Genomic DNA, 24,894 nt, shown 5'->3' with positions numbered 1-24,894 from the left:
GGGAGGGGTTTCCATCACGATCAGGGGCTGGGGAGGACTAAGGAATCCTTGCGGGGGCCTGAGGGGAGCACTCCTGCTCATCCTGGCCCACAAGGAGTTCTGAGAAAAGTAATTTTTTCGAACATACCTTGGCCTCCCCTGGCCAGTCGGTGCCTCCCACAGTGGTTCTGCTGCCAGGCTGCAGATGGCACCGGACTACCCCTCGACTGGACGTTAAGATCTCGTCGTGGCGCTGATGACGTCATCGGGCCTGTAGCGGGAGCCTCGGCCGACTTGAAAGTCGGCGAAGATGAAATGGCCCCGGGCGGGAACGGAGCGACCTCAGGACGGGTAAGTCAACTCAGCCTAATCTTAACCCCTCCCATTCTCGCTGACCAATGGGGGCGGGGGGGGGGGGGGTTAAAACTGAGGCCATCGCCTCAAAAATATACCAGAACATTCTCCAGAGCACTCTAGCACCAGCACAGTTATACAATGAGATTTGTAAGAACATGCTATGTAGGAAATGAGGATATAGGGCGAGATGGGGCTATTTTAGCAAAATAATTGGCCTGTGAATTGAGTGGGAGGGCGCTTTCCTCAACTGGGCTGGTGTGATGGTAAATTGCCTGCTCATATTTCAGTAATTATCAACACTTTTTCTTTTCTGGGGTGAAAGGTTTTCTTACCGAACTGGGGGATTCTTCCTGATTCACTGGCTGCATGATGTTGGAGGGTACATAACCAACATTACCATTTAAGTTCCTCACTTTCCACCACTGCTTAGCAGCCTCCAACACCTGAAATACACAAGCAGCATGAGTGAGCGAGGCCCACCTGGACCAGAGTGCACAACGGGTGAGCAAAGTTGAGCAGAACTAAACGCCTTGATGATGAGGTGGAGCTGGACCAAGGAGCATGATGGTTGAACAAGGTCATGTTCGGCGAGGACCAGATGGGCTGGAACCCTTTAGGATCTGAGGCCAGACCGACTGAACGAAAGTCTCCTCTCTCTGCTGGCTGCCCGTGTGAAATGAGTTTTGAACAGTCGCCACCCACTTCTTACTCATAATTTGGTACCATCTCAGGAGGGGCATTGGGGAATGGCTGAAGTAGGAAATAAGCTCTGGTGTAGTATGGGGGAGGGAATGCAATCTCTTCTTGAGGTTGGGGTTAAGGCACACCTGTTGGGACAGAATAAAAGCGCTTTGCTCTACATCGAACCCATTACAAACTGACTTGAAAATGCTCTTAAGCTGACACTGGTGACAGAAAGAGAGATTGTTTGATCTCTGGCATTGATGCCTCACACCTCGATGGGCACTGAAATTCACTGCACGGAAAGTGAGGCACTGGCTTGATGATTAAATAAGGGTCGGGATATAGTTTGCATGAATCACATTGAACTTTATCATTTACACAAGGCAACGTTAAAATAAATGTGGCATTATATAGTTATCTACTGTTTTGTTCTGACTGATAGAAACATTTCCTTGTGATGCTGGAATATTCCCCAAATTTGGTCTTGGTATGTTTTAATCACATCTCTACTTGCTTTTGTGAACGTTGGAACTGTCTCTTAGTGTTTCACAGTAACCTAGTTGAGTGCTTTGACAAAAATGCACATATCCAGGGAAGTTTGCAGCACCTGTGTTGTTATTTTTCTTCCAATAATCTTCCCACTTCTCCATAAGGCAGTGACTCGTGCTGGGGTCCACAGGTGCTGGCAGCCCTCCAGTACCGCACCCAAGTCGCTATTCTTCATATATCAGCCTGAACAGTTGATGTCAAACAGGTCATTTGACCCTGGAGGAGATCCAGGTTGAGCCCAGTCCTGTCCCTGTCATCTACATATTGCTACTTTCCAACAGGCACCAACAGATAAGGAATTGGAACCCTGGCTGATTATATTTTTCCCCTCCCTCCCTCCCTTATTCGAAGGTGTTAAGACCAATGATACTGCCTTTACCATTGCTATAACTGGAACTTTGAGGTTCCCCTTGTCTTTACAGCTCAGTACCGCACTGCACAGTGCATTTAATCACCAACCCATCAGGGGAATCCTTATGAAGCATTCTGCACATCAGCTTGTTCTCTGAGTAGTTCTGCAGCCTCAAACAGTCCAGATAGTCCAACTTGCTCAATGCAGATTCTTTTAATCCCTAATACAATTCAGCCCTTGGTCTTCCCTTCCTACTACAGTCTACAGGCTTTTAAATCCCAACCTTGGTGCCAGAAGAAACCATTGAGTAAGAAATAAGCACAATTAGGACTGCATTGCCCAGGCTTTGTAGACTTCAGTGCCAGGGCCTGTGGCTGCACTTTGGACACCCCATGCTTTGACCCTTCCCGTATGCTTCTCAATTTATAAAAAGTTCAACGTCAAGGCTTGTCCCCATTATCATTCAGCTCTGAAAGCACCATTGATTGAGACCATTACGTAGAATTTACGGCACAGAAATAGGCCATTCGGTCCAACTAGTCCATGCCCGTGTTTATGCTCCACACGAGTCTCCTCTCACCCCTCTTCATCTAACTCTATTAGCATAACCTTCTATTCCTTTCTCCCTCACGTGTTTATCTAGCTTCCCCTTGAATACATCAATGCTATTTGTCTCAACTACTCCTTGTGGTCGCAAGTTCCACATTCTAAACACTCTCTGGGTAAAGAAGTTCCTCCTGAATTCCCTATTGGATTTATTGGTGACTATCTTATATTTATGGCCCTAGATTTGGTCTCTCCCACAAGTGGACACATTTTCTCTACATCTACCCTATCAATCCCTTTGATAACCTAAAAGACCTCTATCAGCTCACCCCTCAGTCTTCTCTTTTCTAGAGAAAAGAGCTCCAGATTATATTGTCACCATGCTTGTAGTGCAGAAAGGGCTATTTTCACCCCTCAGTCTTGCCCCAGCCTGTTCAGTCCTTCCTGATAGTTATAACCTCTCCGTTCTGGTATCATACTTCTAAATCTTTTTTCGCCTTCTCCAGTGCCTCTATGTCCTTTTTATAATATGGAGGCCAGAACTGAGCACAGTGCACATTACTTACCTCTAGAACATCTCCTTTCATCACTGTGAGCTCCCTGTTATTTCTTTTCATGAAATCGTACATTGCCTTGGCGAACTGAGGACCCTTCTGTGACCTGTGATGACCAAGCAGTGGCCAGTTAGTAATCAGACGCTGGCACACTCTTCATGTAATCCAAAAAAAACCTTCCTTTTAACCAAAGGGGCGACTTCAACCCTGCTCGCCCGGCAGAGACACCCACCTGCTGACTTCCCGCAGACTGTCAATTGTACCTGCTCTCCTGAGCAAGTGAAAAGGACACGCAACCTAGCGGGAAGAGGAGCCGGGGCCAAAAGAGGCCCAAAGAGGCAAGTAAATTTAACTCCTCTTTCCTTTCCTCGCGGGACCAGGAGGAGCAGCGTTCCCCGGCGCTAACCCCTCCCCCGCAACCTGCCTGAGTGCCGGGGACCGTTCCTATGGTCCCTGATAGCGGTCTCCTGCCCGCCCGACATTGTCAATCTCCACCTACCGTCGGTTTCAGGCGGGAAACTGACTTGGGTGGGGGGGGGGGGGTGTTGTGCAGATGAGGCCCGGAGGTTAAACTCTCCCGGACGCTTTGCTCTCCGCCTCAGACCCCGCCCGAACGATTTGCGCCCTGAGTTAAAATCGGGGCACAAGTCGACTTACAACATCGGGAAGTTCTTTATACAAAGATTGCAATGGACGGGAAGAAAGGCCAGGACTCTGGACTCATTGAAGAAACACCTGCTTGCTATAAGACGGTAGGGTTGGTACCCAGGGAGGGTGAGACCAAATAGGTTGAAGGGCCTTCTCAGCTAAGCCTATCTTGTGACACCTGGTTAGGGTAGTGGATCATAGAATCATACGGCACAGAAGGAGGCCATTCAGCCCATTGTGCCTGTGCCGGCTCTTGGAAAGAGCTATCCAATTAGTCCCACTCCGCTGTCTTTTTCCCCATAGCCCAGCAAATTTTTCCTTTTCAAGTATAACCACCTCCCCTTGACAATCAACGGCATTACCATCGCCGAATCCCCCACCATCAACATCCTGGGGGTCACCATTGTCCAGAAACTTAACTGGACCAGCCATGTAAATACTGTGGCTACAAGAGCAGGTCAGAGGCTGGGTATTCTGTGGCAAGTGACTCACCTCCTGACTCTCCAAAGCCTTTCTGCCATCTACAAGGCATAAGTCAGGAGGGTGATGGAATACTGTCCACTTGCCTGGATGAGTGCAGCTCCAACAACACTCAAGAAGCTCGACACCATCCAGGACAAAGCAGCCGCTTGATTGGCACCCCATCCACCACCTTAAACATTCACTAACTCCGCCACCGGTGCACTGTGGCTGCAGTGTGTACCATCCACAGGATGCACTGCATCTCCAAAACCCGCGACCCCTACCACCTAGAAGGACAAGGGCAGCAGGCGCATGGGAACACCACTACCTGCACGTTCCCCCTCCAAGTCACACAACATCCTGACTTGGAAATATATCGCCGTTCCTTCATTGTCGCTGGGTCAAAATCCTGGAACTCCCTTCCCAACAGCACTGTGGGAGAACCTTCGCCACACGGACTGCAGCAGTTCAAGAAGGCGGCTCACCACCACCTTCTCAAGGGCAATTAGGGATGGGAAAATAAATGCTGGCCTTGCCAATGATGCCCACATCCCATGATCGAATAAAAAAAAACACAATTTCTTTTTGAAAGTTATTATTGAATCTGCTTTCAGGCAATGCATTCCAGATCGTAATAACTCGCTGCGTTAAAAAAATTCTCATCATCTCTCCATTCTCTAGTCTCTAGTCACATAGCTGAAGCCCCTCATCCATGGTAACTTTCTGGTAAATCTCCTCTACACCCTCTCCAAGCCCTGAATGCAAACATCGATGATGCAAAGACCTTGGCTGCAAGAGCAGGTCAGAGGCTGGATATTCTGTGGCGAGTGACTCACCCTCTCCAAAGCCTTTCCACCATCTACAAGGCACAAGTCAGGGGTGTGATGGAATACTCTCCATTTGCCTGGATGTGTGCAGCTCCGACAACACTCAAGAAGCTTGACACCATTCAGGAGATGCAGTGGTAGGGAGACCGTATTTTTTTCTTGATAGATGATCAAAATGGGCCAAATGGCCTCCCTCACATGTATTTACCTTGTGCTATGGTACTCACCTCTTAAAGGGTGCACCAGGTGGGTCACTTATCTGCTGAGAGAACAAAAGACAGAGTTCAATGGGATAAAAGAACCTGTGTTGCATTATTTTAAAAATTCAACACAAAAGGGGCTAATTTAATCCTTTTGATTACAGTCAAACGTTTACCCTAATTAGTATGTTACTATGATAGGCTGAATACAGGTAATATCAAACCACTTTGAATCATAGCAGGGTTATTGTCAGGGCTCCTGTGATACACACGTGTATCCATTTTGTTGTCTGGTCCATATGTCAAGCTCTCCCTGTTTGTATTGGTAAGTCTAATTATGCTGCTCTTCGTGGGTGTTCCTTTGCAATTCCATGAGATCGGATGTGAGTTATACTGTCATTAAGCTGCTGGGAACATCGGGCACCCACAAATTCACTAGGCTGGCATGGTGATGGGGTGCACACATACCCACTGGCTTGCCAGGAAAATCAAGTGCACACTCAGGGCTCAGAAGAGCACTCCGTATATCTGCAACTGCTCAATTCTGTCTACATCTGCTTCCAGTGACTCGGTCACCAGTCATCGCTCTGCTGAGAATGGTGGCATCAGCAACAAGAACAGCAGCATTCGATAAGCTTCCCCAGGTCACCGATGAGGACAGAGTTGGGCCAAGGACACTGCGTAGATATCACAGCAAGGAGTCAAGTGGCTCTTCATCATGAAGAAAAAAGAAAAGAACTTGCATTTATATAGCACCTTTCATGACATCCCAAAGCTCTTTACAGCCAATGAAGTATTTTTGAAGTGTAATTACTGTTATAATGTAGGAAACACGGCAGCCAATTTACGCACAGCAAGGTCCCACAAACAGCAATGTGATAATGACCAGATAATCTGTTTTAGTGATATTGGTTGAGGGATTATTGTTGGCACTGGGGAGAATTCCGCTGCTCTTCTTCAAGAATAGTGCCCTGGGATCTTTTATGTCCACCTGAGAGGGCAGACAGGGCCTCAGTTTAACATCTCCTCCGAAAGGCAGCACCTCTGACAGTGCAGCACTCCCTCAGTATTGCACTGAAGTGTCCACCAGGAATATGCACTCGGGTCTCTGGAGTAGGACTTAAACCCACAACCTTCTGACTCAGAGGCAAGAGTGACACCCACTGAGCTACGGCTGACGTCATAAACCTACTTGCGTTCTCAGAGGGAGTCATGCACCAGATTGAGCAGTTCACCAGCAGTGCCACAAGAGGGCAGCTTCTCAATGGGGGTAAGACGATATTCCTCACTTGGATTGCTCCAACTTCAACATTTTAACTGGTGAAATGAAAAACAAATAGGACCCAGAAAAGGAATGTACTTCTCGTGAACATTTCTTATCCAAGAGTTCCCACCCCAACTTGTGCCGAGTCTCCATTCTTTCTATTTAGGAGTGCCTCCAACACCAGGAGACCTGTATGTCTATGGTTATGTTAATGTACAGGCTGGAGCAGTGGCCTTACCCCATAGAGCACCGTGCACGAGCATCCAGTGAGATGCTCGGTGTGTCCACCACTTTAATTAGACTCTAGAATAAAGGTTTCACCCTCCTTCCCCCTTATTGTCACTGTTCTGAAATTCATTGGCCTCAATATTAACCCGGAGATGGGAACGGAGCGACCGGGGTGGGGGATCCGACAGTGGGCGACGGACGTGCCACACCGCGGGAAGGGTAGGAATGGCCGATTTTAACGACCATCCCTCATTTTCATATTAAGACTGGGTTTCGCGACTCCACAGCACGTGAGCGGGCGTGACGCAGACCCGCGTGACGCCATTTCCTGTTGACTCCTTAAAGGCCCGGAGGAGGAAACAGAGGAGGATGATGTTTGCATCTCTGACAGCTTCTTTTCCCTAGGTTTCGTTCTTCCATCAATCTTTCTCTCCGTTCCCAAAGGCTCTGACTCATGCCGGGGTATGGTTCTACATGCAGCATCTTGTCTTAACTGGTCATTCCTCAGGGGCGAGTTTAGACAAGGAGCTATTTGACAATGGGGGCATCACAGCCAAGCTCATTTGTGTCCTAACCCGCGCCCCCCACCAACCCACACAGATACTTTAGTGCACTTTCCACGAGACGCCTGTAGTTAGCGATCGAGAGCAGCACCTTCCGGCTGGTGATTTCCTCCCTAGCCTGGGAAGCCGGTTGTACTGCCACTAATGTAGCCCCACCTGCTATCAATTAACAGCACAAGCCAAGAATCAAAGCTCGGAGCCTCCTGGCCTCCATTGCCCTTGCAGTTACCCAATGACCCAGCAGGGGAGCTAGCCTTGTTATCTATCAGACTTAGCCCAACCTAATAAAGAAACTGTCTCCTCTCCGAGGCTTGGTGGCAGAAACAAGTGAAGATTATGTTCTTTCTCTTGCTTTATTTTCCGCTGTGCAGATTTTTTCCCTTTCTCCCTTTTGCTTTCCATGTCCCCTGTATCATACGCTAATCAAGGAACAGCCAAGCAAAATGTTCCCAGTGTCAGTCTAGCCAATTGCTAGCAGCTGTAAATGAGTGACGTTGTTCTCTGATGTTTTCCCTCTTGCTGTTCATGTCTACAGATTCTTTTACTCCACATGAGGACGGCTGACTATAGAGGCACATTTTTCCTGGTATTGGCTGCACCCTTAAACGTAAATAGTGGGAATTGTGCCTTGCCAGCACCTGTTAATGGACCAACTCAGATAAGAAAGAAAGAGTTGCATTTACATAGCACCTCTCACGACCTCGGGATGTCCCAATGTGTTTTACAGCCAATTAAGTACTTTTGAAATGTAGTCATGGTTGTGATGTAGGAAACGCGGCAGCCAATTTGCACACAGCAAGTTGATAATGACCAGGTAATCTGTTTTTAGTGATATTGGTTGAGGGATAAATATTTGCCAGAACACCAGGGAGAACTCCCCTGCTCTTCTATGAAATAGTGCCATGGCATCTTTTAAGTTCACCTGAGCAGATAGACGTTACCTTGGTTTAACGTCTCCCTCAGTACTGCATTGAAGTGTCAGCCTAGATTTTGTGCTCAAGTATCTGGAGTGGGACTTGAACCCACAACCTTCTGACTCAGAGGTGAACCTCCCACTGCAGACACAAACCCAGAACAAACTACACCAAGGTTCCTTACCTCCTGCTGGTTTTTGGGCAGACAGGATACTGACAGGACTCTTTCCTCTGTAACAAGGGATTTAATAAAAGCACTAGCGTGTTAGTGGGCTTTCTGTCCAATTGGTACCTGTTCTTTCAGCTGCTCTCTCCCATTGCTCATGTACTGATTGGGTGTTGGAGATCTTTGCGACTGCAGCAAGGGTGGTTCCCAACCACTGGAAAATGTAGGACTGTATCCAGGAATACTTTCAGCGTTCGGCCAATCTAATCTGCGGTTTTAAAAAGCACAGTGATGACTTTGTAATATAAACAGAAAATGCTGGAATACACTCAGCACGTCAGGCACCATCTGTGGAGAGAGAAACGGAGTTAACGCTTCAGGTCGATGGCCTTTCATCAGAACCTTGTAGTACGCCATTAAATGATTTCCTTAAAGGCAGCCTCGGTAGCTGCGTCAGCATGGATCTGTACAAGTGGTCTGATTTTGGCCTGGAAGCATGTTGGGATCAGTATGTTAGACTGACCTGGAGGAGGGGGGAGTGCAGGACAACATCAAGAGCTGATTTGGAGTCACTTTGAGCATGTGAACCCAGACCAGCAACTCCATTTGGAAAGCAAACCACCAAGGTAAAGTTGCTTCACGATGTCCTGACACACAATTGTCGTGAAATCATAATTTGCACGAGTTAACCGGCATTCTCCAGTGAGGTTTGTGCTGGCGTTTGTTGTGAGCTCCTGTGTCCTGACAAGTCACATTCTGCCCTTTTAAGCAGTCACATCACTAAGGAGGCCCAGACCCGCAGACTGAACATAGAATGTGATGGGTTTTTTGAACCCTTCTCTTTGTGCATCTCACTTCTCAAAGCTCTCTCCCCCACGCAGTAACGCTACCCGTTAATGATTAATAATCACAGGCATTACACATCTGGATTTGGCTTGTCTGACCAACCTTGAAATGGCCCATGCGTCACCCAGAGACTTCCAGATGTGCAGCTCCTCTGTTGTCGTGCTTGAACGAAGGAGTTGTATGGCATCCGTGACCAGAAGAGGGCTGATCACATTTTGTGCCAGATCCGGCTTTGGGATGTGTCTCAGGATCTGAGGAGATAGATGCATTTTTCAAGAAGGCAAAAGCAAATGGACCTTTGGCTCAGTTGCTGCATATTTTGGAAGTGCGGAGAAACCTCAACAAATGAGATGACGCCACAGAACTGAACGGGTTGATACTAATCAGGGAAATTTCAGTACAGAAGGAGGCCATTCAGCCCATTGTTCCTCCATCGCTATAGACCATTCCCATTTCCCCTGCTCTTTGCCCGTACCTTTTGATATCTGTCCCCGCATTATAATTAGTGTACTTAAAGGGCCCATCTCAACGGGTGCTGGAGAAGTTACTACCTCACGTGCATCCGTGATAACGGCGAAGCTTATCTGAATGCAGCGCAGTTTGGGATTGTTTAAAGGGGGGGAAAAGGAGAGAAAGAAAACACCTACTTACAAACTCAAGAGTCTGGAACAAAGCGTGAACCAGGTCTACAGCACTCGGTACCTGAAGATAGGACTCCACCTTGCTCTAAAGAGGAAACAGAATTCATCAACACCTTTGGAAACTCGGTAATTAACAGTGCAGTTCGCTGTAGGCTGCTGCCAGCAAATGGCTGAAAGCAAAACCCAATGAGCAATTACATATTACATGGTATTTACAGCACAGGAACAGGCCATTCGGCCCAACAGGCTGGTGTTTATTTGAACGCGTCTTACGACGAGTTTATTGATCTTCATTACGTGGCATCAGTTTTGGTCTCTAAAGGATCTGCTAAGGAAATTGCATTCTCAGAAATTGAACATTTTAAAGCTGATTTCACTAGTGGGTCATTAATTATGCAGTAAAGTGGGCCTTTTCCCACATTGTGGTACAGGAGGAATTTCACCCAGGCGTCTCCACGGTAACATCCCAACAATCCCAGTCGAACATCAGATGGGAGCAAATCATCCAGCCCACTGAGATCCTCCCTTTCACAACCTCTGTGCAATCTACCCCCTCAGGGAATGTTCGGTACAACTTCCAAACAGAGTTTGGCTCAATCAAGCAGAGCATCAAGGAAGGCCCTGCCTTGTGAACTCTCTTCCTTCCACGGGGATAGTTTAGGATAAAGACTTCCTGATGCCCAAAGGTAATCAAGCAAAACTCTGGAATATCGGTAACCAGAGGACAAAGAGCCAGAGGTGAGAAGATGAGAACTTTTTTTACGCAGCAAGTTGTTGTGATCTGGAAATGCGCTGCCTGAAAGGGTGGTGGAAGCAGATTCAATAATAACTTTCAAAACGGAATTGGACAAATACTTGAAGGGGAAAAAATTTGCAGGGGAGTGGGACTAATTGGATAGCTCTGCACGATGGGCCGAATGGCCTCCTTCTGTGTCGTAAGATTCTATCCACCCATCCCCAAAAAAGGAGAAATCTGTTTACATACTTTGAGCAACTTGAAAATTTCAAGCAAATTTTATCCTGGGCTGCAGCAAAGCTCATTTGAGGAGGGGCTTTAATAGATAGAACTGGTGTTACACGGATGAGTCACCACCTAGTCCAGCAGGAACAAAACAATAACAACTTTGCATTTATATAGCGCCTTTAACGTAATAAAACGTCCCAAGGCGCTTCACAGGAGCATAATCAAACAAAAGAACAAGACATTAGGACAGGTGACAAAAATCAGGTGATAAAAAGGTAGGTTTCAAGGAGCGTCTTCAAGGAGGAGAAAGAGGTGGTGAGGTTTAGGGAGGGGCAAAGGGAGTCTGGGATGCACCAGAGACCAGAAAAGACCACAAATTCCTGGGAAATTACTCAGTTTGCTTCCCATGTTTTTAGTTTTAACTTACAAAGAATGCAGCAATGAGAGGCATAGCGTCTGCACGATGAGATGTACACGTTGACTCTCACCGAGTGCATAAGTTTCCAAGCAGGTATGGCCTATGGGGAAGTTCAGTGCAGCCCCCAGGAGAGCCTACACCCCAGGAGAGTTTAGCTCAGTCACTGGGAGCTTCAGAGAGGGTCCAGCCTCCGTGAGAGTGCATTCCCGCCACAGCCATGATGAGTATACACGGCATTCCATCCTTTAACACTGCTGATTCTGGAATTTGCTTTTGGAATGGGACTAACTGGATTGCTCTTACAAAGAGCCGGCACGGGCTCGATGGGCCGAATGGCCTCCTTCTGTGCTGTAATGATTCTATGATGTGACAAGTGAAACTTTGCATTTGGAATTTTGCATCGCTTTCTTATTTTGTGGTATATTCGGAATGATTTGGGAGAGGCAGTTTAATTACCAGCAAATCTACCCTGGTGTGTCTCATGGTGAGACACTGTTTTATAACAGTAGAGGTGTTATTGACAATGTGTGATGGGAGAAATTGTTCCAGGAAGTAAGTGTGGCACTTACAGGAAGTGCACCCCACATGCAAGACTCTTAATATATTAATAGATGTGTGTCTGGGAGAACACAACAAGAACAGCAGAGAGAGGAGTAGCCTAAAGGAGGGAAATCCTGGAAGGACTGTCCTACTATTCAAATAAGAGGTTTGGATGGACAGTCCAGAAAACATGGTATGTAAGTAAGAACTCTCTGGTAACAGAGTACTATTGCAGAGAATGTTTTGTGAAGAAAGTTGGGTTAATATTTCCTTACGTTTTGAGCATTTCATTCTCACGACAAAAACCCACCCTCTGGCTTGATGGAACAATCTGCTTATTTGATGATTTTGATTTAAGCGAGTGACTCAACAAAATCACTTTGCTGGTGAATCAAAGTTATTCTTAACCACGCTTGATCAAGAGAGACAGTCGCGAATAGAGAAAGGAAATGTAATGAATATAGAACCAGAATGCAGAATATCCTGAGTCGTTGAGTATATTCAAGGCTGAGATAGATAGATTTTTTGGACTCTAGGGGAATCAAGGGACATGGGGAACGGGCAAGAAAGTGGAGTTGAGGTCGAAGATGAGCCATGATCTTATTGAAAGGCGGAGCAGGCTCGAGGGGACGTTTGGCCTACTCCTGCTCCGATTTCTTATGTTCTTATGTTCTAATATCCATTAGAAAGGGCAGATTTGTAGTGGGAAGTCAAAGTTCTTAATCCTTCCCTGTGACACTCACAAGTCCCTGAATCAGGCTTCATTAATACAATAATCTTTCTGAAGCACAATCTTATCACTGCTGCAGCTAGGGGCAACTTTTTTGATAATTTTTTTTTCATTACAAATCAGAGTGGCATCTCTTCCAGAATAATGAATACAGTATTGCTCGAAATTAAATCCCACCATGGTCTGTTTAGCAAATCCTGGCTCTAATCTTGAACTTTACATGCTGCTTACTGAGATAGAAACATAGATCAATAAAGGTTCAGGGACTGGGTGGTGCATTGAGTTAACATACTGCCTCTGGGATGTGGTGGTGGAGTTAATTATCACTGCCTCTGGGATCTAGTGGAGTGAGTTATCCTGTTGCCTCTGGGATCTAGTGGAGTGAGTTATCCCATTGCCTCTGGGATCTAGTGGAGTGAGTTATCCTGTTGCCTCTGGGATCTAGTGGAGTGAGTTATCTCATTGCCTCTGGGATCTGGTGGAGTGAGTTATCTCATTGCCTCTGGGATCTAGTGGAGTGAGTTATCTCATTGCCTCTGGGATCTAGTGGAGTGAGTTATCTCATTGCCTCTGGGATCTAGTGGAGTGAGTTATCTCATTGCCTCTGGGATCTGGTGGAGTGAGTTATCTCATTGCCTCTGTGGGATCTAGTGGAGTGAGTTATCCCGTTGCTTCTGGGATCTAGTGGAGTGAGTTATCTCATTGCCTCTGGGATCTAGTGGAGTGAGTTATCCCGTTGCTTCTGGGATCTAGTGGAGTGAGTTATCTCATTGCCTCTGGGATCTAGTGGAGTGAGTTATCTCATTGCCTCTGGGATCTAGTGGAGTGAGTTATCTCATTGCCTCTGGGATCTAGTGGAGTGAGTTATCCCGTTGCTTCTGGGATCTAATGCAGTGAGTTATCCCGTTGCCTCTGGGATCTGGTGGAGAGAGTTAATCCATTGCATCCGGGATCTGGTGCAGAGAGTTAATCCATTGCATCCGGGATCTGGTGCAGAGAGTTAATCCATTGCATCCGGGATCTGGCTTCGTCCAGTCCAGGCTGATGGAATGAAAATCTGTCCTGTCTATTGACTGTAAGGGTCCTACATGAAGTGCGTCTGGAGTAGTCTTAACCCAGTTCCATGAGATTCCACCTAGTTTGGTAAAAAGTTAGAACTCTCACTCAGAGAAGGCACAGGTTGGTGGCTATCACAGTGGTGCATACTCACAGCTTCACATGTTCAAGAATTATATAGAATTACGTAGAATGTACAGCACACAAATAGGCCATTTGGCCCAACTAGTCTATGTCGGTGTTTATGCTCCACACGAGCCTCCTCCCGCCCCTCTTCATCATCTAATGCTATCAGCATAACCTTCTATTCCTTTCTCCCTCGTGTTTATCTAGATTCCCTTTAAATGCATCTATGCTATTCTTCTCAACTGCTCCTTGTGGTAGCGAGTTCCACATTCTAACCACTCTCTGGGTAAAGAAGTTTCTCTTGAATTCCCTATTGGATTTATTAGTGACTATCTTATAGTTATGGCCTCTAATTTTGGTCTTCCCTACAAGTAGAAACATCTTCTCTACATCTATCCTATCAAATCCTTTCATAATCTTAAAGACCTCTATCAGGTCACCCTTCAGCCTTCTCTCTTCTGGAGAAAAGAGCCCCAGCCTGCTCAATCTTTCCTGATAGTTACAACTTCTCAGTTCTGGTATCATCCTTGTAAACCTTTTTCAAAAGATAATCTGCAATGTTTAAACTTGTATGTTTCAGCAATTGATTTTTTTTTTCCAACTTTCATGATGATACTATCCAGTTGTCTTCCTCCACTCTAGTACTTACCAGTAAATTAATGCCATATTTTATCTTCTGCAGACAGCTCACATATTCTTCCTCAGGAGGCAGTACTTCTGCAGAGAAAGATACACATGTTAGTGTAGGGTCACAGGAAGGCCGCACTCAGCTGCCAGTTTACTAGGATGGCAACATTCCATTGCCAGCTCACCAGAAGCACAACAGCGACCGATATTTTAAATTGCGGAATTGTGGCGACCTCCAGTTTGGATTGGCACTGCCAGTCTCAATCCGTGGAGGGCCATGATTGGACTGAGCACCATGTCCACTAGGGTTGTATTTTGGATCAATTTCCTGATTCCCGTTGGAGACATGTTGGATGTGGTCGCACTGCTCACCTGAGCTTAGGAACATCGGAACAGGAGTTGGCCATTCAGTCCCTCGAGCCTGTTCCGCCATTCAACGAGACCATGGCTGATCTGTATCCTAACTCCATCCACTCGCCCTGGCTCCATATCCCTTGGCTAGCAAAAATCTATCGATCTCAGATTTAAAATTATTAATTGAGCTCGCACCTATTGCTTTTTTTGTTGGAGAGTTCCACACTTCGACCACCCTTTACGTGAAGAAATGTTTCCTAACTTCTCTCCTGAATGGTCACGCTCTGATTTTAAGGTTATGTCCCATTATCCCAGAACCCCACCAGCGGAAAAAGCTTCTCTCCGCCTACTGTATCAATTCCTTTCGAAATCCTAAGAAGCTCAATCAAGTCACCACTTAATCTTCCCTATAGCTTGCTGGAGCAACGAGTGTTCCCCAAAGAGCTTGCAAAAATACAAAAAAAGGGGGAAGCTAACTGCTGGGGGAAATGGTCCCCGTGTCATCAATAAAATAAAAATAGAAAATACCAACGTGCTCAGCACCTGAAAGGGGGGAATCTCCTCCAACCTGTTTCTCTGTTTCAGATGCCGACTGACCTGCTGTGCACTACCATAATTTTCTGGTTTTAGTTCACATTTACAGCATTTTTTTTTTACTTCACTGATACACTTCAAACCAACTCATGGGTCGGAACTGATCAAAAATCTAAAGGGAAGTGGGGACAAGAAAAAAAACAGGCAAAGAAACATTGAGAAAGGAAACAAAACTATTGGCATTCAGCATGCTTGGTTTCATTGGTCAGAACATTGAATGCAGGAGTTGGGATGTCTTGTTGAAGTTGTACAGGGCATTGGTGAGGCCACACTTGGAGTACTGTGTACAGTTCTGGTCACCCTATTATAGAAAGGATATTATTAAACTAGAAAGAGTGCAGAAAAGATTTACTAGGATGCTACCGGGACTTGATGGTTTGACTTACAGGGAGAGGTTAGACAGACTGGGACTTTATTCCCTGGAGAGTAGGAGGTTAAGGGGTGATCTTATAGAAGTCTATAAAATAATGAGGGGCATAGATAAGGTCGATAGTCAAAATCTTTTCCCAAAGGTAGGGGAGTCTATAACGAGGGGGCACAGATTTAAGGTGAGAGGGGAGAGATACAAAAGGATCCAGAGGGGCAATTTTTTCACTCAAAGGGTGGTGAGTGTCTGGAACGAGCTGCCAGAGGCAGTAGTAGAGGCGGGTACAATTTTGTCTTTTAAAAAGCATTTGGACAGTTACATGGGGAAGATGGGTATCGAGGGATATGGGCCAAGTGCAGGCAATTGGGACTAGCTTAGTGGTATAAACTGGGCGACATGGACATGTTGGGCCGAAGGGCCTGTTTCCATGTTGTAACTTCTATGATTCTATGATTCTATGACTTGAAAAGGATAAATTTGCAGGGCTATGGGTAAAGAGCAAGGGGGAGTGGGGCTAATTGGATAGCTCTTTCAAAGAGCTGGCACGGACGTGATGGGCCGAATGGCCTCCTCCTGTGCTGTATGATTCTATTAAAGGTAGTGGGAGACTGTGTGACAGGGTAAAGGCATCTGCCAAGCACTGAGTATCAGATACATTTCTAAACACACCTTTCTACCTTTAAATGCACTTCCTGAGCACAAAGTGTGCAGTACAAGTCCTTCACTATACATTCTGAATTTTTTTTCCCATTTATTCTTGGAATGTGAACATCGCTGACAAGACAGTATTTATTTCCCATCCCTAATTGCCCTGAGTGCACCAAGAGTCAACCACATAGTGTGGGGACTGACGTCACACGTAGGCCAGACCTAGGTAGAGGTGACAGGTTCCATTCCCTGAAGGACACTCGTGAACCAGTTGGGTTTTTATGACATCCTAGTGGCTTTCAAGATCATTTGTTTTTCAGGTGCCAGCTCAAAAAAATAACCGGATTTATTGAATTCACTTTCACAACTTGACAGGGTGAGATTTGACCTCACAACCTCTGGGTTAGCTAGTCCGTTGCTATAGCTACTAGGCACATACATCGGTCAGTCGAACATTTGGTGTATGAAGTGTGATTCCCCACTAATGAAGGACGTTTGGTGGCTTTCGGTACATTTTCCATCGCATTGTTTTGGTACAAACACCGCCGATTAGTTTAACTGGGTTAACGTCAGCATTAAAATAGCAGAGACGTGAATTTGGCTCGAGCATTTATTTTTGAAAGTTCGTCCCAAAAACAACGCCAATCACGAAATATACCTCAAGAGTGTGGCAGGGGTTAATTCTAAAATTCTCACTGGAATGTGGAGTGTTTGACGAAACTTGAGGCAAGTTTCAAGTATTAGAAGTTAAACCTTTGGCTTCAACATTTCTTGGCTCGCAAGCTAGAAACCGCTGTAGGATTTCAGAAAATATCAATAATAGAGTAAGGATAATGCTGCTTTTTTCATAACTGGGATACCGAGGACATTTGAAAGCCATTTCCATTGTAACTAAATCAGGGATGCAAGGACCCTTCATTATGCACTATTTACCTTTACTCTTTTTTGATTTCTTCTTTTTCTTCTTCTGAGGGTTGGAGTAAATGGCTTGAATAATTTTATCGTTAAACAGCTCAACGTCATCTAAGATGTGATTGAAGATATCCTGTCAGGAAGGAAAGAGACCACACCTCAGATAGCAAACTAGTCAGCAATCATTCCATGTGAGCAATAATTGGGTTGTAATTGCACTGGGCCATTTTAGCAACAAGCTTGCGACCATGTTGATATGCAATTCCATTATCTGCTATTTTGATAAAGAGAAAAGGAAAAAGACTTGCATTTATATAGCGCCTTTCACGACCTCAGGACATCCCAAAGTGCTTTACAGCCAATGAAGTGTAGTCACTGTTGTAATGTAGGAAACGCGGCAGCCAATTTGCGCACAGAAAGTTCCCACAAACAGCAATGTGATAATGATCAGCTAATCTGTTTTAGTGATATTGGCTGAAGGCTAAATATTGGCCAGGATTCCCCTGCCCTTCTTCGATATAGTATCATGGGGTCTTTTATGTCCACCTGAGAGGGCAGATGGGGCCTCGGTTTAACATGCAAAAGACGGCATCTCCGACAGTGCAGCACTCCCTCAGTACGCCACTGGGAGTGTCAGCCTAGATTATGCGCTTAAGTCTCTGGAGTGGGGCTTAAACCCATGACCATCTGACTAAGAGGCAGGAGTGCTACCACTGAGCCACAGCTGACATTCAAAGACATTGACCAGTTTAAAATAGATGAGTCAAAGCAACAGAGAAAAGAAATTCCATATGAACACATTAACACTGGAACTACAATGATATTTCCCAGCCCTGTACATTCCTATGTTGCAATGTAATAACATTACACAGCACAATTTCAACCCAAATGGCTTTTATCAACAGCAGTGCAAGGCTGTTTTGCTCAGGCATCACACAGCATCCTGCAGCCAATGAATATCATCAACAACAGAGGCTCTGCCTCCAAGCACCGTTAGAAGCCAAAATCCAGTGAAAGGTCAGGCTTGGATGTACCACTCGTGATCTCATGCAGACCCTTTAGATGCGTTTGTTATGAATTCTTCAAAGCTCAATGGGCTGTGGAGAAGGAATGAAGGATTCAACATAGCCATAGGTTATAGCGTAGAAGGACTTTGGCTGGAGGTTATGGCACTTAACCTGCTTTAAGTTACAGCAGAAATGGCTACAGTGCTTGGTGTCATGGTCAGGTGAAGACAGCTCCATTTCCTCCAGTGTAAACTGACAGATTAACTGTGCAACTTTTACACTTTCACCTATGGTGAATCAGAGCTTTGAACCAGCATCATTAATGTAACAGCCGTTCTCCTAGTGGCTTGGTTAGTAGGTGCATTGACAATCCAGGAAGATCTCAGGTTCGAGATCCAGTCTGTGCTGTGCTGACTGCTTTCAGCCAGGCCACTTGTAGAGTTGATACAATTAGACCCAACACTCCACTTGGCTTGTATTCCCTTGAGTATAGATGATTGAGGGGTTTTAAATGTTAAAAAGATTCGATAGGGTAGATACAGAGAAACAATTTCTTCTGGTGGGGAAATTAGGAAAAAGAGGACATAATTTAAAAATTAGAGCTCGGCCATTTAGGAGAAAAATCAGGAAGCACTTTTTCACACAAAGGGTAGTAGAAATCTGGAATTCTCTCCCCCAAAAGGCTGTCGATGCTGGAGGACAATTGGAGCTTTCAAGACTGACATCGATAGATTTTTGTTGGGTAAAGGTTTCAAGGGATATGGAGCTAAGGCAGGAGTAATGGTACAGATCAGCCCTGATCTAATTGACTGGCGGAGCAGGGTCGAGGGGCTGAATGGCCTCCTCCTGTCCCTACGTTCCTGGGCTAGGGAAGGGAAAAAAAAAACAACCAGAGCTCCTGCTCACTATTCCATAACTCCGGATGGAAAATGGTTTGGTGGGGCTATCGTGTGAGGATAGGATTTGGTTTGACTATGGGACCCCACCTGCTGAAACTCACTGTTTGGACTCTCACAAGATGAATAGTCACAAGTGTGAGGTATTGGGGTGCAGTTCAATACCTGTAGAACCATACACCAGTACGAGTCAGCACCTTCTAGAAGGAGGGGAGGAAATTGGGAGAGCAAAAATACAAGACATAACCGTGCAACAAAGTGGGAATGTCTCTCTGGTTCTCTACATTTGAATTAGCTATTATTTAAAATGGAGGCTGATCTTTTTTTGCTCAGTCGGATGGACCAGAAACGCTCCAGCTGCACGAATCAGGCAAGGTTGCTGTCTGCAGATCAATGATTCCCTTTAATGGGGGAAAGCAGAATCGTAGAATCATACAACACTGAAGGAGGCCATTCGGCCCATCGTGCCTGTGCCGGCTCCTTGAAAGAGCTATCCAATTAGTCCCACTACCCTGCTCTTTCCCCATAACTCTACAAATTTTCTCCTTCAATTACTTATCCAGTTCCCCTTTGAAAGTTACTATTGAATCTGCTTCCACCACCCTTTCAGGCAGTGCATTCCAGATCGTAAGAACTCGCTGCGTTAAAAGTAATTGGCAAAAAAAATAATTTAAAATGCTAGTAAAGAAATCCAAACTGTTACAGGCCATTATCCTATCGTCGACCAAAGTCGGAAGACTCTTAATATTTTTTGACAGCTTCAAAGGAAATGGCTTCACACCAAAAAAAACAGGATAAGAACTTCCTCAAGAACTAGAGGACATAGATTTAAACTGATTGGCGGAAGGATCAGAGGGGACATGAGGAGAAACCTTTTTGCCCAGAGGGTGGTGGGTGTATGGAACTCACTGCCCGAATTGGTGATAGAGGCAGGGACCCTCAACTCTTTTAAAAAGTACCTGGACCTGCACCTAAAGTGCTATAAGCTGCAGGGCTATGGACCGGGTGCTGGAAGGTGGGATTAGAATGGGCACCTGGTTTTTCTTTGAGCTGGCACGGACACGATGGGCCGAAGGGCCCTCTTCTGTGCTGTATCTTCTCTATGGTTCTATGGTAAACATTATAGTCCCAGCTGCTGGTTTTTAGTTCTGGTGAGGACACACCAGGCTCCCTGGGTATTTGAGACTTACATATTCCGCATGTACTATTTCGTCCTGAAAGGTACACTTTGAGACTGAAGAGCGTCAGAAAGCTAATCTGATTCACCTAAAGAAGCTGGTTCAGTCCACGAGGCTGTAAGTGATGCTGGAGGAGGAATTCTGAAGTGTACATTAATCCCTTGTGAACTGGAGCCAATGGAATGAATATCGGGCGTGTTCTATAATGGACGGACGATTCACTTTGCCATGGTGACCTCCCAGGCAGCAAAGTTACAAATCACCCCCCTCCCCCACCCCCGGATTTGTGGTGGGCATCCTAAGTACTCTCCAGTATGCAATTTACTGTGATTAGAGTTAATTGTTAGTCTTGAGCTACACTAACAACAAAAGAGTAACTTGCATTTATACAGCACCTGTAACATAGTAGAACGTCCCAAGGCGGTTCACAGGAGGGCTATCACACAGAGACTGACACCAAAGAAGGAGACATTAGGACAGGCTTGGACAAAGAGGTACGTTTTTAAGGAGCGACTTAAAGGAGGAGAGAGGTAGAGAGGCCAGGAGGTTTATGGAGGGAATTTCAGAGCTTAGGGCCTAGACGGCTGCCAATGATGGGGTGAAGGAAGTGGGGGGATGCACAAGAGTTGGAGGAACGCAGAGATCGCGGAGGGTTGGAGGAGGTTACAGAGAATAGGGAGTGGCGAGGCCATGGCGGGATTTGAACACAAGGGTTGAGAATTTTAAGATCGAGGTGTTGGTGGACCAGGGGCCAATCTATGTCAGCGAGCACAGGCAGAGCAGAATAAAATCACAGGATTCTGCTTCTAGGAAACAATCTGCTTATGGGAATAGTTATCAAGCCATTCATATGAAGGAAAGATGTTGGGAAAAATCCCCAGCGGAAAAAAAAATATTTTGGAGAACATATCTACTCACCATATTTCTTTGTGCAAGCGAAATTGACATATATGTCTTCTCTGTATCGTCATCAGTGTATCTTGAACCTATTGAAAGAGTTTGTAATGAAACAATTCAGATGTCGGGTTAAAGATCTCAGCACGAGGCAAAAGGGTTAAAGCTCCAGTTGACTGGGTTGCAGCTCTCACCATGTTCGGACGGTGTCCTGGACCGTTGTTCTGCCCAGCTCCCGTGCTCTGACATTGCAGGATGTAAATAGTCTGGCGGCATCCATCTTTCCAGAGGGGGCGGCGCTGCAGACTTTGCGTGAGGCGGCTGCAAGTGACGAGAGAGCGTGCTTTCCAGGTTGTTTCTGAAATTGTTTCAGAGAGAGACAGCAAAGACAATGACTGAATACAGTGGTTTATAGTGAAGCCAGCTAATAGTGTAGTCTGTGTATCAGACAATATCTTAATCTGCCCCAATACCTGTTAATAGCGTCATCCAACTATTAATGGATCTGATTGTCATTAGACCTGGCAAAAGCACAGTGTGACTTTACCAAGTGGCATAGATGACTATTATCTCAGTAATGTGATACACAATCTAAGTACTATTTTATTCATTGAATCTATTAATAGACCCCAGTGCTTATCAATTATGTATAAATCTTTTTTTAAATTATAATCCTAATGTCTTTGGTGTATTATTCTTAGGATTTCAGTGCGGAAGAGCCTTAATTTCAGATGGACATTTAAAATCCGGTTCGTAATTATCCATTAATTACCTGTAAAGGGACTGTCACTGGAGACAGATGTAATGACATTTTGGGTTCTAGGCTAGAGTATGGAGCAGGTTCATGGGTGCAGCCCCATAAGGGCCTCTTCCACAGAGCGTTATTCTAAAGTAAGAGTTGATTTTTTTTTTTGTACGTACCTCAGCATTTCCTGGTTCCCTCGTTGCTCTTTCTTCCCTCTGATCATTTTCTCAATATCGTTCTGTATCAGTTCAGCCTGCAACAACAACAACAACAACAACAACTTGCATTTATATAGCGCCTTTAATGTAGTAAAATGTCCCAAGGCCCTTCACAGGAGCGATTATCAAACAACGTTTGACACCGAGCCACATAAGGAAATATTAGGACAGGCGACCAAAAGCTTGATCAAAGAGGCGGGTTTTGAGGAGCCTTTTAAAAGGAGGAGAGAGAGAGGCTGAGAGGTTTAGGGAGGAAATCTGAGCTCAGGGCCCAGGCAGCTGAAGGCACGGCCACCAATGGTGGAGCGATTAAAATCAGGGATGCACAAGAGGCCACAACTGGTGGATCACAGATATCTCAGCGGGCTGGAGGAGGTTACAGAGATAGGGAGGGGCGAGGCCATGGAGGGATTTGAAAACAAGGATGAGAATTTTAAAATCAAGGTGCTGCCAGACTGGGAACCAATGTAGGTCAAACAGCGATACAATAATAAAGATATTCCATAAATGTCCTAACATTTGGAATTGTTGAGGACAAACTGGACTTGTATCTCTCGCCCACCAGGGCTGGGATGACTGGACTGCAGATTCCCTAATGCCGGACATTTAGCTTTCCTGGTTGAGTTTTCCATTTGCAACCAGAAACCTTTCTGTGGCTCAGGTAGTAGCACTCTCACCTCTGAGTCAGAAGGTCATGGGTTTAAATCCCACTCCAGAGACTTGAACTCAAAATCTAGGCTGGCACTCCAGCGTAGTACTGAGGGAGTGCTGCACTGTCAGAGGTGCCGTCTTTCGGATGAGACGTTAAGCCGAGGTGCTGTCTGTCCTCCCAGGTAGATGCAAAAGATCCCATGGCCACTATTTTTCATACATTACAACAGTGACTACAGTTCAAAAGTACTTCATTGGCTGTAAAGCGCTTTGGGGTGTCCTGAGGTCGTGAAAGAGGCTATATAAATGCATACTTAAAACGTGAGCAGTGCAGAGTGTTATTATTACATTCATATCCCGGACCTTTTACTCAATTGCTCTTGGGATCAAGGAGAAATTTCAATTTTCTTTTCTTGGAAGTTATATCCATGGCTGCTTGCCTCCCTCTGAGTATGTTAGGGAGAGTTTTTGATAAATTACCTATTGGGAGGAGCAGACTCAATGGACTAAATAGCATTCCTCATTCAGTGCTTTTACCAGCTTGGCATCAGTTAGCACATTGAGTGGGCTGATGTCGGCATTAAAATAGAATCCATAATGGCTTTTAAAAGGGAAGTGGATAAATATTTGAAAAAGAACATTTTAAAAGGGTATGGGGGAACGAACTGGAGATTGGGACTTTGTGGATAGCTCTAACAGAGTGCCGATGCGGGCGCAATGAGTTAGAAGTGCTAGTATCTCATTTCTTTTTCTCCTCTCCCTGCTAATGTGCATCTTAATTAGTTTATTCTTCCCGACCTCCTACTTTTTCTGCCAATTTGCACCCTTTCCTCCCCCAAGGATGTGTCTCCTTGGATGTGAAGCCCATAATCCACCATGAGTCTGTGCCTTCTGAAGAAGAGGCGGAGGGATATCTGCACAAGTGCTAAGTCATTGGTTTGTGTTGGGAACAATGTCTGAGCCTGTGCTGAGGGAAAATAAAATGTACAGCACACCATACAAAGCCTCGTGGGCGATGTTGGAAAAATATCCTTTCTTCCTTATAAAGAAAACTGACCACTTTTTGGAGCTTCTGCCAAGCCAGAGATGTTATTCCATGTATTTTTAAGAAAAAAAATCTTATTTTGAAGAGTGTGGTGAATTGGCATTAGACTTTGCAATGGTGGAAAAAGTGGTGTGCATGTGAGTGTACGCATGAGTCTGTGTGAGCACAAGTGCTTGTGTGTGGGCGTGTGAAAGTGTGCGCACGTGAGGGTGCGTTCATGCGTGAGTGTGTGCGCATGAGTTTCATGCGTGTGTGAGTGTGTGTGTGTGTGTGTGTGTGTGTGTTGGAGGAATCCTCAACTACCTCCCTCAGGTGAATGAATAAGTAGGTGTAGGATCCATTACAGGGCAGGTTGTGGTTGGTTTGTGGAAGGATCAGGCTTGGTATTTTTACTCCTCTCCTCTCCTGAAGGTGCTGACCCTAGCTGGGGTTCAGTTCTAATGGGCGCCAGCTTCCCTCCGGTACCTCACTCAAGTGGCTATTCTACAAGCATGAGCTCAGACGATTAGTGTTAGCAGGCTGTTCAATGGTAGTCAGCATCTCAATCTAGTCTGATCTCCTTCTGAGCACTTACCGACAGGAATCAATAGACAATGATTGGGATTCAGGCCAAGTGTAGTGTCCCTGCTGCCTACCCTAACTCAGCAAAGACTGGGGATCAACCTCAGGCTTTCCTGCTCTGTACAACTCAGATCGTACATTCACTTACGTAGGAACATAGGAACAGGAGTAGGCCATTCAGCCCCTCGAGCCTGTTCTGCCATTCAATGAGATCAAGGCTGATCTGTATCCTAACTCCATCCACCTGCCTTGACTCTATATCCCTTAATATCCTTGGCTAGCAAAAATCTATCGATCTCCGATTTAAAATTATTAATTGAGTATCTACTGCTTTTTGTGGGAGGGAGTTTCCACACTTCTACCACCCTTTGCGTGAAGAAGTGTTTCCGAACTTCTCTCCTGAATGGCCTGGCTCTGATTTTAAGGTTCTGTCCCCTCCTCCTGGACTCCCCCACCAGCGGAAAAAGTTTCTCTCCATCTACCCTATCAATTCCTTTCAAAATCCTAAAAACCTCAATCAAATCACCCCTTAACCTTTTATATTCCAGTGAATCCAAGCCTGGTTTATGTAATCTCTCCTCAT

At 45.6% G+C, this 24,894-nt stretch overlaps 1 protein-coding gene across 2 annotated transcripts in view; it reads right to left on the bottom strand.

Annotated features, from left to right (window-relative positions):
* The window catches only part of eps8l3b (EPS8 signaling adaptor L3b), a 70,109-nt gene that overhangs the window by 8,868 nt on the left and 36,347 nt on the right, over positions 1 to 24,894 (bottom strand). Inside the window, exons 7-17 of one of the 2 annotated variants that reach the window (XM_068007652.1) lie at positions 22,013 to 22,089; positions 21,286 to 21,449; positions 21,116 to 21,183; positions 17,138 to 17,249; positions 14,264 to 14,331; positions 9,791 to 9,865; positions 9,242 to 9,390; positions 8,420 to 8,561; positions 5,186 to 5,217; positions 3,034 to 3,127; positions 669 to 779 (exon numbers count right to left, since the gene is read on the bottom strand). In XM_068007652.1, the coding sequence (XP_067863753.1) occupies positions 669 to 779; positions 3,034 to 3,127; positions 5,186 to 5,217; positions 8,420 to 8,561; positions 9,242 to 9,390; positions 9,791 to 9,865; positions 14,264 to 14,331; positions 17,138 to 17,249; positions 21,116 to 21,183; positions 21,286 to 21,449; positions 22,013 to 22,089 (1,092 nt within the window). Of the gene's footprint in view, positions 1 to 668; positions 780 to 3,033; positions 3,128 to 5,185; positions 5,221 to 8,419; positions 8,562 to 9,241; positions 9,391 to 9,790; positions 9,866 to 14,263; positions 14,332 to 17,137; positions 17,250 to 21,115; positions 21,184 to 21,285; positions 21,450 to 22,012; positions 22,090 to 24,894 lie in introns of both variants that reach the window. The other variant, XM_068007651.1, reaches the window with a different exon arrangement.

The sequence above is a fragment of the Heptranchias perlo genome, chromosome 27 (genome assembly GCF_035084215.1).
Source record: "Heptranchias perlo isolate sHepPer1 chromosome 27, sHepPer1.hap1, whole genome shotgun sequence".
Classification (NCBI taxonomy): Eukaryota; Metazoa; Chordata; class Chondrichthyes; order Hexanchiformes; family Hexanchidae; genus Heptranchias; species Heptranchias perlo.
Note: the sequence above shows the minus strand (reverse complement) of the source record. Positions and strands in the feature narration are given on the sequence as shown.